At 37.0% G+C, this 16,824-nt stretch overlaps 1 protein-coding gene across 3 annotated transcripts; it reads left to right on the top strand.

Annotated features, from left to right (window-relative positions):
* The first annotated feature begins 3 nt into the window (after window positions 1–3).
* LOC132133156 (uncharacterized) lies at window positions 4–13,274 on the top strand. 3 transcript variants are annotated; one of them, XM_059545896.1, is made up of 20 exons: window positions 4–300; window positions 666–794; window positions 961–1,083; window positions 1,276–1,428; window positions 1,597–1,776; window positions 1,859–2,024; window positions 3,186–3,302; window positions 3,463–3,648; window positions 3,741–3,878; window positions 6,819–6,950; window positions 7,071–7,469; window positions 8,790–8,927; window positions 9,126–9,266; window positions 9,606–9,815; window positions 9,944–10,105; window positions 10,255–10,467; window positions 10,552–10,695; window positions 11,456–11,758; window positions 11,854–11,991; window positions 12,716–13,274. In XM_059545896.1, the coding sequence occupies exons 1-20, from the start codon at window positions 100–102 to the stop codon at window positions 12,802–12,804; spliced, it is 3,462 nt and encodes a 1,153-aa protein (XP_059401879.1). In that variant the 5' UTR covers window positions 4–99; the 3' UTR covers window positions 12,805–13,274. The 3 variants fall into 3 exon arrangements, with proteins under 3 accessions (XP_059401879.1, XP_059401880.1, XP_059401881.1); XM_059545897.1 differs by having other exon boundaries at window positions 9,129–9,266; XM_059545898.1 differs by lacking the exons at window positions 7,071–7,469; window positions 8,790–8,927; window positions 9,126–9,266.
* Window positions 13,275–16,824: the final 3,550 nt, after the last annotated feature.

Below are 16,824 nucleotides of genomic sequence, written 5' to 3' on the forward strand. Positions count from 1 at the left end.
CAGGAGTCAGCTGACCTGCTGATGACAGTAGAGTCACATCGCAGAGCAGCGCTACTGTAACATAAGAGTGATCGATCCCTGCGGCTTTACGCAGACACCATGAGCAGCACACAGTCTTACAGTCGCTTCAGTGATGAAAACTACAAAAACTGGCTCAAAACAACGGAGAGTCTTTACATACTGAGGAACCGCATTCAGGACTTCATCGAAAAGGAAACCGAAACTTATCACAACTCTCTTCGAAACAAACCTCATCTCCATAGTCTGACCTGTACGAAAGAGTGCAAACTTGCGAATAAGGTAAATTTGGGTAAATAAGGTAAATTAGCTAAAAATGTAAAGTCAAAGTACACAGTGGGAACAGCCTTCATCAAAAAACACGTTTTAAATGAACCCAATGTAATAGGCTATTGTATACATTTAGACAACATCTGTTTGCCATACAGATCAGAATGCATTTATGCTACATTTCTACATAGGCCTACTAAATGCTATTATTCCTTCTTAACACAATACATTTATAATGATAGTAATGTCATTGCCACATTAAATAAAAAGAGTATCAACATAAATGGAAATATGGCAGTACACCATAAGACTGTCAGTCAAAGTTTCTGGGAGTGTCTGTACATGTCTCTCAAACTGTGCTTCGCTTCTTCCCGCAGCCTGTCTGCCAGTCGTGTGAACACTGGAAGAAAGAAATCATTGCCAATCATAATGGGAAGGGTAACAGTATACACTGGGAGAACTGCCAACCTCATCTATGGCCAACAGATAAGTGGGAAGTTGCCAAAGTAAGTTGCTGTCATAATTCATAACTATTGCACTAATAGAGTGTTGCCTCTGAGTGCTGTCTGTTAAATTGTATTGTTTTTATTTAGATATGTCAGCAATTAAAAAACCATGTGCATTACATTTTTAACATTGCTGACTGCGCGCTTCACATATTTCTTATGACAGGCACATATGCCAGGTGGGCACAAAACACATCGTAATTTTGACCAGTTTGATATTGCTGCCATCCTGAACTTAATGTATTCCTGTAAACATTTCAAGAACATCCGAGGAAAATCTGTGGTTGAAGTAAGTGTTCTGAAAAGCAAATATCCAATTTTTCCCTTCAAATTCTCTCTTTTTTTTCCATTCAGAACCTCTATGTTTGTGAAAACTTTGTGCTTTAGTATGTGACAACCGTATCGGTATGGATAGTCAAATACTGTAGCTCTCATGTTGAGCCGGATAACACATTTTACTCTTTTCTTTTCAACAATTCAGGTAATAACTGTACGGAACAAAATGATGCATTCGCCTGATTTCAAAGTGAGTAATGAGAACATGAAAAAGCATCACAAAACGGTCCTGCAGTTGGCCGAGACGCTCCAACCTCATATCCCAGAAATGAAAGACTTGGAAAAGAAGATAACACAGGTGAATAGAAAATTATTATTATTATTAATGGAAAGACCTTGGTTATTATGGAAGATATTTTTTTATTTATTATTAATAACAATTAGGGTAATGTTGCCCCTCAATATAGTTGTATTATTTATAATTTAATTCAGTACTTAACGGGAAAGTTTTCGATTTTCTGTATAGTTTCATAACTCCTTGGACAAGAATTTCAATCAAGCCCCGTGTGAGGTCGATGGCCAGCTGGAGGATCTGCAGACCATGAAAGACTTCCAGACAGTTCTGGACCGTGAGCAGCAAGCCATTAAAGACAGGATTGAAGACTTTTTCTCACGCTTTGAGGGGAACCAAGATGAAAATGTCAAAGTACAGTAGATCAACACTAAACAGTTAAGTAGGTAAGTGTGAACTGCTTCACATTTGTTCTTAAACATGACTTTATGTTAAGGACATGAAGAGTCTTATGGACTTCCTGGACCAAAACAAAGATCTCCTGGAGAACCTGGGTCCTGAAATCAAAAAACTTAAAGAGATGCAGCAAAAATTAGAGCAACATGAGGAGCAGATCGACGAACTGAAAGGCAGAGTGGACGAACTGGAGAAAGTCACACATGGTATGAAGAACTGAGAACTGAGAAGAATACGATACCATTAGTTTTTATGTTTGATTTAATCATTTAGCAATATTTAGTTTCTACATGATGCTTCTAATGTGTTCTTTGGGCCAAAAGTGAACTCACAGAGAAAGTTTAGTGACACATAATATCCCATTAAAAAATTACAAACTGAAAATTTTTTAGATTATGAGGAGCCCGATCCATTGTGAGAAAGAAATACACGTTATTATACTTTAAAAGCAGTACTATAAAACAGCAATATACTTTAAAAGAATATGCTTACTGTAAGTGTGAACGGAATTTAGTGTTTTCAGATATGTGAAAATTTAAGTTAAATTATATTAAATGCAATTAGGGCTGGGCGATATATCTAACGATATGATCATGCACATCTAGTCAGTTAATCTGGTTCCATTATCGTTTGATAATGAACGCGATGTTGCGTAGCTTGTTAGTGATCTACGGCTCTGTCTATTAAATGCCGCTCCATTTGAAAGCAGGTGATGGCGATTTAGCAGTAATCACAGAACCAGATTTACTGACTAGATGCGCATGATCATATCGATAGATATATCGCCCAGCCCAAAATGCAATTAGAATTGAACTTATTTGCCATATATTTAAATACATTTGTAATTACACATTAATAATAATGAAGTTGCAATGTTGTAATGTGCTCAAATAAGTCAGTGAATGAAAACATAATGAATTAACAATATACTTTAAAGTAAAACTTATTAAATTTTGACAAAATGCAGTTTTGCAGTTGTGAAACAATCATGAAAGTGTACTGTCTTTAAAGGCATAGATCACCCAAAATGAAAACTCTGTCATAAATTACTAACCCTCATGTCGTTCCAGACCCATAAGACTTTTGTTCATCCGCAGAACACATATTAAGATATTTTTTGATTCTGAGAGCTTTCTGACCCAGCATAGACGGCAACGTAAATACCACATTCTTTGCCTCGAAAGGTGAACTAAACTTTTGGGTGAACTAAACTTTTAAGTACACTTAAGTAGCCTTTTGTCATGCTTTTAACACAGAACAAATTATTAAGAAAAAGGACACAAGTTTAACCCAACTTGAGCCATTTTGAGTTTGCAAGAGTCCAACTGGATTCAGATTCTGTCTCATTCTTGTTTCTCCATCCACAGATCCAGTTATTCCTGGCAACCTGCTTAGATACAAGAATCATCTTTATGAATATTGTCAGGCAAATAAATGGCCACTTAATAAATTTCCGGATTTTACAGAGGACCAAGAATCCCAGGGTAACAAATTCATCATCCATCCAATTAATGTTAATTGAATGATAGTTGTTTAGAAACAAATAAAACTTGTTTGTTTAGACATAAAGGAAAAGTGGATGCAATTCTTGAATTTAGGTTAGATTCAACAGTTAATCATATGAAGTTCACATCCTCTGTACAGGTTACAGAGGTAAAGTGACAGTGAATGGGCAATGTTTCATTGGGAGAAAAGTATTTAACGACAAAAAGGCTGCACATCAGGAGGTTGCATACATTGCCCTCGAGCAGCTAAAATTACAGGAAGAAAGCACAGATGAACCACCAAGCTCAGTCATACAGCCTGATGCCTCCTCTTCATCGACCTCAGGTGAAATATGACTAAGAAATTGTAGAATTTAACTATTGCACACTAAGATCAATGAATGATAAAGTACATAATTTTATATTTTGACCCTTCAGGAATCACTTTCTTTGGTAAAGTGACTGTGGATCTCAATGGAGAAGTCGAGTCTGATAGATGCTCTTCAAAGGAGGAAGCGACTGAAGCAGCTTATAAGGTTTTATGGGAAAGTTTTCGCATCAGTGCTCCAGTTGAAGGTAAAGTACAAATCAAAGAGGTAATGGAAAGCCAATTAATTTCAGTTTGCATCTAAGTGTTTCATCGATTTTAAGCCTTAAAATAATATTTAGTTTAAATCTTTATGAATAAGAGCTTTATGTATGCATTTATGTATTACAGTGAAATACATACAAGTATGTTTGCATTTATTGTTGTTGGAAATAAAGCCATTTCAAGTTTGTGCAATGAATGTGCAGTTTTAACCCTTTAATTGGCAAGAAATGCCTCTAAAACACAAAACCGATTTCAAAAAAGTTGGCACACTGTACAAAATGTGAATAAAAACAGAATGCAATGATGTGGAAGTTTCAAATTTCAATATTTTATCCAGAATACAACATAGATGACATATCAAATTATTAAACTGAGAAAATTTATAATTTTAAGGGGGGAAAAAAGTTGATTTTAAATTTCATGGCATTGACACATCTCAAAAAAGTTGGGACAAGGCCATGTTTACCACTGTGTGGCATCCCCTTTTCTTTTTATAACAGTCTGCAAACATCTGGGGACTGAGGAGACAAGTTGCTCAAGTTTAGGAATAGGAATGTTGTCCCATTCTTGTCTAATAAAGGCTTCTAGTTGCTCAACTGTCTTAGGTCTTCTTTGTCGCATCTTCCTCTTTATGATGCGCCAAATGTTTTAATGGGTGAAAGATCTGGACTGTAGGCTGGCCATTTCAGTACCAGGATCCTCCTTCTACGCAGCCATGATGTTGTAATTGATGCAGCATGTGGTCTGGTATTGTCATGTTGGAAAATGCAAGGTCTTCCCTGAAAGAGACAACGTCTGGATGGGAGAATATGTTGTTCTAGAACTTGGATATACCTTTCAGCATTGATGGTGCCTTTCCAGATGTGTAAGCTGCCCATGCCACACGCACTCATGCAACCCCATATCATCAGAGATACAGGCTTCTGAACTGAGCGCTGATAACAACTTGGGTTGTCCTTGTCCTCTTTAGTCCGGATTACATGGCGTCCAAGTTTTCCAAAAAGAACTTCAAATTTTGATTCGTCTGACCACAGAACAGTTTTCCAATTTGTCACAGTCCATTTTAAATGAGCCTTGGCCCAGAGAAAACGCCTGCGCTTCTGGATCATGTTTAGATTTGGCTTCTTTTTTGACTTATAGAGTTTTAGCCAGCAACGGCGAATGGCACAGTGGATTGTGTTCACCGACAATGTTTTCTGGAAGTATTCCTGAGCCCATGTTGTGATTTCCATTACAGTAGCATTCCTGTATGTGATGCAGTGCCGTCTAAGGGCCCAATTTTTCTCTGAGAAACTCCTTTCTGATATTGCTCCACTTTTTTTGCCACAGCATTGGGGGAATTGGTGATCCTCTGCCCTTCTTGACTTCTGAGAGACACTGCCACTCTGAGAGGCTCTTTTTATACCCAATCATGTGGCCAATTGACCTAATAAGTTGCAAATTGGTTCTCAAGCTGTTCCTTATATGTACATTTAATTTTTCGGCCTCTTATTGCTACCTGTCCCAACTTTTGGAATGTGTAGCTCTCATGAAATCCAAAATGAGCCAAAATTTGGCATGACATTTCAAAATGTCTCACTTTTAACATTTGATATGTTATCTATATTCTATTGTGAATAAAATATAAGTTTATGAGATTTGTAAATCATTCCATTCCTTTTTTACTCACAATTTGTACAGTGTCCCAACTAGTGGTGGGCCCTTATCGGCGTTAACGTGCTGCGTTAATGGGAGACTCTTATCGGGTGATAAAAAAAATATCGCCGTTAATCTATTCTCAAATTTGGGTTGAGAGCTGGGTCTATACTAAGCAAGCTATGATGACTTTCACCTTGATATTTTAGCGTGGATGTATACCTAACCGAATCTGTAGGGGGCGGGAACGAGTCTTTAAACCTGTGTGTATGCCTACTGTGAAATTACCACATCAAACGTGACGTGCTAACATGGATGCAGCTAAAATGCCTCTGGGTTTGCTTCAGGGAATTTTTTTTTTTTAAAGAAGCTTCCCAATGGAAACCTCTACAAGACACACGCCTGTTTCACACATAAGTCACTCCATCTGCAGTGCGTATGGAGTCCGTGTGCATTCCATATGCGGTGCAGAAGCAGCACAGACTCATACTCATTGTGCTTTCACACAGGACGCGTTTGCAGTCCACTACTCGGTACGTAAACGATCGCTGTACTGCTGCAGACGCACTGCTCCTGGAACACACTGATGGACCGCAACTGCGTGAACGCTGGAATCCGTTAACATGGGTGCGCAAAAAATACGAAACGCACACGCACTGCAGACGGAGTATGTATGAAACCGGCATAAGGTTGTTCACACCTTGTGCAATGTGGAATTCGTTTACAGCTTTCTCAAGCAGTTTGTGATGCATTTTGGAAACAGGAGATGAGCCCCTGGTCTAATGCACCACCTGTCTTGAGAAACCCATTCTAAAAGACATAACGTTACTTTTAGTCATTATTTTATTTGGGTAGCACACATATTCTGAATGCCTTCAGCAGAATTCAAATGAGCCATTTTAATCTAGATTAATCTAGATTAATTCCAAGGTTACAGTGTGATTAATCTAGATTAAAAAAAAAATCTATGCCCACCACTAGTCCCAATTTTTTGGGAATCAGGTTTGTACATCTGAAAATGAGTTTATTGCCTTTCATAACACATATAAGATATTTTCATCAATTAACATATTACTTCTATTTTCAATTTTACACTTTGTATGTCTCAGAGACAAATATTTAAGGTTAAAAGAGGTTTAAGGTTGATCCATTTTCATAATATTTTACCCAGTTTAAAACATGTCCAAAAAGTTGTTTTGACATATAGCCTCTGAAGTATTTAGGATTTTATGATGAAAATTATTTTTGGAATAGCTCACTAAACCTGGTTTTCTTTCTCACTGCAACAGGTCAATCATATAAGTCAGTGACGATGGAATATTTCAACACAAATGGCTTCCCAAAACCAGTGGAAGATTTTGATGACAACACAACCATCTGCAAGCTCAGACTTGTTGGGCTTTTCACTTTTTATGACAAAGGTAATTGCACTCTTACTCTTAGTCAGTTGTTAAACATCATTTATCTTCTCTCACAAAAGTTTTGTGCTGATTTCCAAGCTATTGTTCGTTGAAGTAGTTTGCATTTCTTACATTTCTTAGATGGCTCCACCAAGAAGAAACTGGCTGAGCAACAGGCAGCTAAAGTTGCTCTGCAGCATCTGTCAGGAATCCTCAACTATGCTCCAATATCAGACACTGAGAAGAACTGCAAAGTTTTCCTGAAAGAGCGTCTAGACACGCTACATCTCAAAAATCCTGTATACGACACTGATAATAAGGCAGAGGCCAGTGAAGAGCCCATTGTCATCAGCTCAGACCTTATTACTTCTACAGTATCCATCAGTAAGGAGGAAGTGAAAGATCCTTCAGAGTCTGAAATCATCTCATCATTTCCCTCATGCCGAGAGTCAGTCCGTGTTCCTGTTCCTGTGCAGCCGGACCCTCCAGACTCCAGCTCTCCAGCCTCACAGAGGAAAAAGCCCAGGAGTGAATGTCCAGGTAACAGAGCATGTAGGAAGAAATTGCTATTGCAGTGCTATAAAAAACTGCTATTGCAGCACCAATCTTATCTATTTTTTTTTAATTGCCCAATTCATTTATTTTTATTTCAAAATGATTTAAAGGTGCCACAGAATGCAAAAATCACTTTTATAAGGTGTTTGGACACAGTTGTGTGGCTGCAGTTTGTGAAAACAAGCAACCAGCCTATAATGGTAAAAATCCACTCACTCATTGTTTTATAATCCCCATAATTAGTTATAAATAGTCTCTCCACACCAGCAGTTCCAGGTTTCTCACTACTATGATGACATAGTCGGGGAAAGTCCCGCCCATTTGAGATGCTCTCTGCCTAATTAGTATATACACAGCCTTGAGTGAGAAGCTGCGGTCTGCCATTACTGGTCTCTTGCTGTAGCTACAATATCAGCGCCAAAGAGCCATTAAAAGTGTTGTGTGTTGCAATGCAGCAACAAACATAGGAGTCTCCATAGACCGCTGAGGACATGGTTAATAAATTTCATTTTCAAAGGAAATGTCATGGAAAAAAACGGAAAAGTCCTATACATTTGTGCTAACATTTTACACCGGACTGCCTCACAAACTAGGGTCAGTTCAGCGCTGGAGTTGTGCAAAGATCGATAGGAATGTGGTAGTTAAAAATTGCATTTGGAAGCAATGTGAGGTCAGTAACATGGTCACCATCAGTTAAACAGTAACAGTGGTATGTTGGCGAGCATGAGCTCTTGAAGCTCCGCCAGGGTTGCCAGGTTTTCAAAACAAAACCCGCCCAATTGCTACTCAAAACTAGCCCAATCATGTTTTGAGGGGGATCCCCTGGTAAAAATTGCATTCTGGTGGGGTAAAATACATGTTTTGGTGGGATTCTCCCCCTGTAAATTTCGCATTTTAGGGGGCTAAATTTCATGTTATTGGGGTCGCTTAAACCTGCGGGAAAACCGCGAACTTGGCAACACTGAGCTCCGCACTTGTCTGAAAAGGGAGGCAGGAGCAGCAGCCCATTTTCATTTAAAGGGGACAAACACAAAAAAACAGCATGTTTTGGCTCATACCCTAAAAGCAATTTCAACAAGCTATAAAAAATTATCTGTGGGGTATTTTGAGATGAAACTTAACATACACTCTCTCAGATAACAATTTAAAATATTGTATCAAAGCATTCTATGGTTCCTTTAAATTACAAAGAGCCTGAAAAAAAAAAGATTGAAAAAGTAGTTTATCTACTGACAAAATAAACACTTTATTAAACATTTAATAAGCAAAGAAATGTGATTAAAATAAATATTTTTGATATTTCAGGAATCACTTTCTTTGGTAAAGTGACTGTGGATCTCAATCAAGAAGTCGGGTCTGATAGATGCTCTTCAAAGGAGGAAGCGACTGAAGCAGCTTATAAGGTTTTGTCAGAACGTTTTCACATCTGTGCTCCAGCAGAAGGTAAAGTATGAAAAGTTTAGGTTCGCTTTCAAAGATTTCATATTGAGTCATATGCCAGTATATTGACAAATGTTTCACCTACACTCGACACCTAAAATACTGTTTTGGTGCTACTGTAAGCCAAATATGTAAGAATGTGTTAGAATATGTTAAAATAGTTGTCAGAACAGCATAACCTGGTTTTAATTTTTGCTTCAGCAGGTCAGACATACAGGACAGGGATCATGGAATATTTCAACATACATGATTTACAAAAACCAACAGAAGAGTTTTTTGAAGATGACAATACAACAGTCTGCAAGCTCAAACTCATCGGGCCTTTCACATTTTATGACAGAGGTAACTTAATTTCATTCATTTATTTAGAACTATTTGGGCGAATTTCTAGGGAATATTTCACCCCCATAACAAATAAAAAATGATATTATCCCCAAAAGAAATGCAGTCTATTTTAAATCCACTTTAAGATCTTACTTTTCTTTATCACAAGAAAAAAAATAAACACCCCTAACAGGATGGAGCTCTCTATGGAATTGTTTCCCTTTTCTTTTGCATTACAATAATGGGAATTTTGAAGGAAATCTGGTTAACTGCCATGAAAATAATTTTGGGATGAAATATGACTCAGATTTCATTGTGGCATGCATCCATTTATGACCTTGTGTTTTCATTTCTTAGATGGTTCCACCAAGAAGAAACAGGCAGAGCAACAGGCAGCTAAAGTTGCTCTGCAGCATCTGTCAGGAATCCTCAACTGTCCAATATCAGACACTGAGGAGAACTTCAAAGGTTTTCTGAAAGAGCGTCTAGAGACTCTGGGTCTCAAAAATCCTATCTATAAAACAGAAGAGAATAAAGCAAAGGCCAGTGAAGAGCCTGTCACCAGCGGTATGAGCACAACGCTTTCAAACTGTTAGTTTAACTTGAAAGAAATAAAGAAAAATCCTTGTATCTACTCTATTACATATCAAATTTTGCAAAGTAATGGTTTCTTTTTGTCTTGACTATTTCTGCAGTATCTATCAATCAGAAAGCGGAGCATTTAGACCTGAAGCCTGAAAGCATCTCCAAATCAGCGCAGCTGACATCAGGCCAGGAAACAATCCTTGTTCCTGTTCCTGTGCAGCCGGACCCTTCAGTCTCCAGCTCTCCAGCCTCACAGAGGATTGATTGTCCAGGTAATGTAGCATGTAGGAAGAAAGATGACGTGCTGTTCCAGGGGACACCAGTAGGGGATGCTAGTGGTATACTGTAAAAATAAAATAAGTTTAAGTTAGTTGTTGCAATGGTTCTCTCATCTACTTGTAAATCTTTGTGTATTTCACAGAAATCGATGAGCTGGTGAATGTATATAATCTCAAGCCCCCACACGTGAACGTGCAGAACATGACAAATGATCAGAATGTCAAATGTACTGTGACAGTCAACCTGGAAAAATGTACTTGTGCAAACAAACAAGGCTACGACTCCAAGAAAGAAGCCACTCGAAAAGCCTACCTGTTATTCGGCTGCGCGGTGGGAATTCTGGATCCTAGCACAGGTATATATTTATGTCTTCATATATAAATATACCAATACATTTATGCTCTTAAACTAATGCTGATTTCTTTACGTCTAATTCAAGATGAAAAAACGTGCAGTGGACTGGTGAAGCAGCACTTTTCACAGAGGTCTCTTATTCATCCTCAGGAAGATGTTGAAGGATCTGTAAAGCCATTTTATTGTTCACTTAAAAACATAACTTATGATGTGAAGTATTATGGAGAAGGTTAGTATGAACGTCTGAAGAAACGAGAAACAAGTGTAATTTGGGGGGTCAATGAGGATTAAGTGTGTCAAAAATAGAGAAAAGAAGTGTACACTACCATTCAGAATAATTATTTATTTTATTTTATTTTTGGAAAGAAATGAATACTTTTATTCACCAAGGATGCATTCAATTCAAAGACATTTAAATGCTACAATGTCTATTTCAGATAAATGCTGTTTGTTTGAACTTTCTATTAAAAATATATCTCGGTTTCCACAAAAATATTAAGTGTTTTGAACATTGATAATAACAAATGTTTCTTGAGTAATAAATCAGTATATTAAAATGATTTCTGAAGGATCATGTGACACTGCAGACTGGAGTAATGATGCTGAAGATTTAATATACTGGAAAACAGTTTTAAATTTTAAGAATATTTTAATAATATAACTGTTATTACTGTTTTTTTCTGTCAGATAAATGCAGCCTTATTGTCCAGAAGAGACCTATTTCAATAACATTAACAATACTGTACCATTGAAATACCATTCTATTTGTAGTTTAAGTTTTCTTTTTATCATAATTCATAAATATCATTAGGTTTTTGTTTTTTGGTTGATATTTTAAAACATGAACCTTGACACACAGTCAAAATCATTTATTTTAATTGTACACCCCTTCTTAAAGCAATATATTCAGTTTTTAACTGGGAGCAGGAATGTAACAGAATACATGTAATATCTGTATGAATGTTCAAATATAATACGGTCTTTTTTAGGGTCTTCAGAAGGTGAGGCCAAGTTACGGGCTCTCCAGAACACCTTACGTGCACTATCACCTCTCTTCGATTATGCTTCAGTACCTGGAGCTGATAGTCCTGAAGAGGTGCAGAATCAGCTGAGCTCCATGCTGAACGGGGCCGGACAGAAAGAGCCTGTCATTGACCTGAAGTCTGTGGAACAGGCCTCTATCCAGCTGTCTTTCTGCAACTATACGATGAAGTGCACATGCCAAAGCTCCAAGAAAGCAGCTCGAAATCATCTGAGTGAACGTATACTGGGTCTCCTGGGGGAAAAGACAGGTCAGAGCCACTGAAGACCAGACAGATTGGCTTTCTTAATGTACGTGATTTGAAAATGATCATTTAATTATTCTATTCTGAACTTCTTACACTAGATAACAATGCATCTTTGAGAAACAGTTTAGATGTGTGGTTCACAAAGCAGAATCTGCCTAAGCCAGTGTTTGAGGACACAGAAGAGGCGCTCGGAGCAAAGGCTACTTTCTCTGTTCAGTTAACCTGCTGCTGTCCAGGTGAGCTCACATACACACTAAATAATACATGTTCAATAAAGATTTAATGTTATATTATATATATATATGTTCAAAAGTTTGGAGTCTGTAAGATTTTGTAATGCGTCTGAAAAAAGTATTTTACACTCACCATGGCTGCATTTATTTGATCAAATATAGTTTATGGTTAAATAGAGTAAATCAGTAATATTGTAAAATATTATTAAAATGTAAAAGAACTGTTTTCTATTTGAATATATTTAAAAAAGTAATTTATTCCTGTGATGCAAAGCTGAATTTCCAGCATCATTACTGCAGTCTTCAGTGTCACATGATTCTTCAGAAATCAGTTTAATATGCTGATTTGCTGCTCATTTCTTGTTAATATCAACGTCGATAACAGTTGTGCTGCTTAATATTTTTGTGGAACCTCGATAGATTTTTAGGTTTCCTTGATGTACAGAAAGTTAAAAAGAAAAGCTTTTATTTTTATTAAATATCTTTGCTGTTACATTTGATCAATTTAATGCATCCATACTGAATATAAGTGTTTTATTTTTATAATTACTGAACCCACAACTTTAGAATGGTAGTTAAAATTAGTTCATTATAAATGTTAAATTACATTTTATTAAAATTAATAATCATAGTAAACAGTTCTTCTGTCAAATTGGAAATATGTGTGTGTATAATACTTAATATTAAAATATTACTGTTGGTTACAAGTTGGTTGTTTTATTTCTAGGCTGGGAAGACAGCTGGGAAACTGCAAAGTCGAAGCTGCTTCAAGAGCTCAAGCTCAGATTTCGATTTCTCAATGACAAAAACAATTGAAATGTATGTCCTAGTCTCTTTCTGTATCTTGACTTTTCCTGGTGAAGATTTTCATACCTGGCTTGTAATTTGATCTAATTTAAGGTGGTGTTGTTTTTTTTTTTTTTTTTTTAGATATTTTTCTTAAATGTATATTTATTTTTACAAATTTTAGATTTCCTTGGAATTTAAATCAATGGCCATGGCACTGAATGAAACTAGATGCATTTTAAAGATTTTAAAGATTTATACCAAAGTTATACCAACTAAACCATTTTAACATCAGCAGAAAATTACAAATCAACAAAATGTAATTGTATCGAATGGAAAACCTGATGTTTCATTCATTTTCCAAAAGGCACTGATATTGAACTGACTGAAATTCAGATTCAGGGGTTTGCGGTCTTTGCTGGAAAACTATTTGAAAACTATTTGAAACTACTGAAAATGTTTATCTACTAACTGCATATGATTGAATGAGATGAGGTGCGTTTTTAACAGTTTGGTTGGCCAAGTGAATTTATTCATTACACACTTGACTGCAGAGCCATTTTACAGTATTGACATTTACCTGTGTTGGAAAATAACCAGTATGCAGCAGATCTTAATAGAAAGGCCGAGAGTAACTGAGTGGTACAATATGAATTTTGAACACCAGCTTGTCTTGTTACATTTATTAATCGTTTTTGTTGATTGTGCAATTTAAAACCTGTTTACAAAAAGCTATACTTTATCAAATACAGTGAGGATAGAAAATGCATTATTGATTTAATAGTAATGCAATTCATTATTACTGTATTACAATTAATAATCTACAAATAAAATAAATTATTTTTCAAATCAGTATTTCATGTCCACATTTTCTTTGAAATGGTAAGCAGCCATGTAATAAGCAGGATAATGTACAGTAAGCCAGTCATTATCATAAAATACCCCCCTTTAATTTGGAAAAAGGACAGCTTATGGTTAAATCTGTGAAATCTAGGGGCTGAATACTCTTATAAAAGATGTTTCAAATATGATAATTCACAATAAACACCAAAACCCCAATGTTAGCATTAATGGGCTGGTGAATTATGGCCCATACAGTTTTAATTGTAATGAAATCCTTAATTTTTTTTTTTTTTTTTTTTTTTACCACGACCTATGGAGAGAAAAAAAAAGCACAAATTTTTTTTTCACAACAGTGAAGTGTGTTCAGTGAACTGAGCACTAGATGTCAATGAAGTGCTACAGTCTGAATGTTGTTGTTAATGATGGAGAGTGAAGGAATTCATCTCAGGTTTATTTCAACAGGATGTTCTTTCTGGATGTTCTTCACACACAGACCTCCCCAACTTCGCGCACCAGCTTCATCCAAACATGCAAACCTACTGTCTACTGCTCATATTTCTCAAGAGATAATCACTTTGATGTGTAATTACAATTTAACGTGTAATTACACAACTTTTTTTTGTGCACATTCAAAACCTTGTCAAGCTGACTTTTTTGTTTATTTTCCATACTACAGCAGTTACGACCTATCATACCAATAATTTGTAATCTCTACAAGAGTACCAAAATCATGTAATGAGCAAGTCTGCATTTATTAGACAGCTTAATATCGCGCCAGTTTGTGCTTTCACAATCGTCGAATCCGCTGCAGTCGTTCCATTACATCTGAAAGGGAGGTTGGTCACCACCAGTTAACATGGTCACCAGATAAACCATAACACTGGACAGCGTGTTACATCTGCTGGGCTCCCAGCTGCTCAGAGAGGATCACAACGCAGAATCAACAGGGAAATTGTGTGGCGGTGGGAGATACTTTTACATTATATATATTTGAATATGCCTGATATATCAGTTTTCCTATATCCTGTTGCCCTAACATCTGTGGTCAAGTCATTTGAAAGACTGGTGTTGGCTTATCTGAAGGACATTACTGGAACCCCTGCTGTCTGCTTATCAAGCAAACAGGTCTGTGGATCATGCAGTCAACATGGGACTGCACTTCATCCTTGCAACGTCTAGATAAAGCAAGGACTTATGAGAGGATCCTGTTCGTGGGCCATCATCCCAACATTCCTCTAGACCAAACTAGCCCAGCTCTCTGTTCCTAGCGCTGGCTGTCGATGGATCACCAGCTTTTGATAGAGAGGCAACAGCTAGTGAGACTGAGGAAATTCATGTCAAACAGCCACAGCATCAGCACCGGCGCCCCCCCAGGGATGTGTGCTCTAGCCACTGCTCTTCTCCCTGTACACCAACAACTGCACCTCTACTGACCCCTCTGTCGAGCTCCTGAAGTTTGCAGATGATACCACAGTCATCGGCCTCATCCAGGACTGTGATGAGTCTGCATATAAAAGTGAGGTTGAGTAGCTGGCTGTCTGCTGCAGTCTTAACAACCTGGAGCTGAACACACTCAAAGAGCACAGAGCAGCACCAGGACAACCAGACACAAGAAAAGTTTTTTTTTTTTCAATAAAATGATATGCAATACCACCTTCATTTATTTTATACTACACTACATCTTATTCAGTTCCTTGTAAATTCTATTCTATTCCATCTATATACCACATACATGTCTCTGTGTACTGGAAGCTTCTGTCACCAGAACACATTCCTTGTATGTGCAACAAAGTTCTTTCTGATACGGATTATAGTTTTAAATTGTAATATTTATATATATTTTAATATTTTGAATGAGTGTTTATTTTTATATTAGCAGTTTGCATTTTCAAGTTTAATTTTTATTAGCTTTTATTCTTAAAAATTTAGAAAAAAACTTGATTGTTAGTTTTTTTCAGTTTTAGTAATTTTACTACTTGAACTTAAAATTACTTGTTTTAAGTAGGTGGGCAAGGCAACATTTCTATTGCATAATCTGCTAAATATCTTTTTTTGGTGATCTATCCCTGTATCAGGTAATGTACTGAAACCTGGTCTTTTTTCCCATCTATGATGTTCTGCCATCACAATTTTTGCCCTTTCCAAGACATAAAGCTGTGAGACAGACATCCAAACTAGTTCATAGTTTTTTTTTTATTGGACCATCAGGGTGGGCCGAAGAATTCGGGAAGTGGGCCAAGTTCGTGAATGGAGCCAGACCTGTCTAGGCCACGCATATATATTCCCTGCAAAGCTCTCAGATGTAACACTGGGGATATACTACGGTAACCGTACACCTCCTCACACTGTATTTGTACTTTGCTGACTGAGATGAAATCCCCCGCCCCACCTGGCTGGTACTGTTACATAAGAATATGCAACCTACCCATAGTCCTTGATCTGTCTGTGGTACCAAATACTGTTGAAGTATGCATTTTCATGTTTTGCAAGCTGAGAAGGTGGACTTCCTTCGGTCTTTGTAGCTTCCCCACAAGTGGGTAACAAAATCAGATAAATACTGACAGGAATGCACCATTGAACATTTAGACATGCCAAACCAAGTCCTCTCGAAGAAAAAAGAAACTATTATCATATTTGAAAGGAAACAGTAAAGCTGTATGAATGTGTGAAAATATGCATTAGGATGAAAGGAAGAAAATGGCAGGTGGTCCTGGGAAAGTGCCAGAGATACTGGCTCCCACCTTTTCATGTAGTCTAAACATTTGTGTCTGAAAACTTAATCTATCTGACATTACAGACCCAGCAGTGGATTATCTCTCCATAACAACCATCAGATTGCATTACTGTAAGAAGGACGATTGTGTTTTCACATCTGTTTAAATACAAGAACGAATATCAAGTGTTTCTTAGTGCCGTGCTCAGCATATTCACAATACATGATGCTTTTGTAGGCTATACACTCTCTTTTTTATATGGCTCAATGACATGAGCCTTTTTCATGATGTATTATTATTATTATTATTATTTAAACATATAAAACAGATATAAAATACATATAAATGGATTTGACACACACTGCTTTGGCATGTTGGTAATCACTAATTGCAGTTGATTTCATTTTGGAGCTTGATGAGGAGGAGCCAAATCAATAAACAATGCAAGAGTCCGCCAATGCCAGTGCCACTCAACAAACCACACAGCAAACCC

This window comes from Carassius carassius, chromosome 50, assembly GCF_963082965.1.
Source record: "Carassius carassius chromosome 50, fCarCar2.1, whole genome shotgun sequence".
Taxonomy (NCBI): domain Eukaryota; kingdom Metazoa; phylum Chordata; class Actinopteri; order Cypriniformes; family Cyprinidae; genus Carassius; species Carassius carassius.

Bases quoted from the DNA above. Each gene is read 5' to 3' on its own strand.
- LOC132133156 (XM_059545896.1), top strand. From the start codon at position 100: ATGAGCAGCACACAGTCTTACAGTCGCTTCAGTGATGAAAACTACAAA. The intron at 795-960 runs GTAAGTTGCTGT...TTCTTATGACAG, and splicing joins ATAAGTGGGAAGTTGCCAAA to GCACATATGCCAGGTGGGCA. The intron at 3,303-3,462 runs GTAACAAATTCA...TCCTCTGTACAG, and splicing joins AGAGGACCAAGAATCCCAGG to GTTACAGAGGTAAAGTGACA.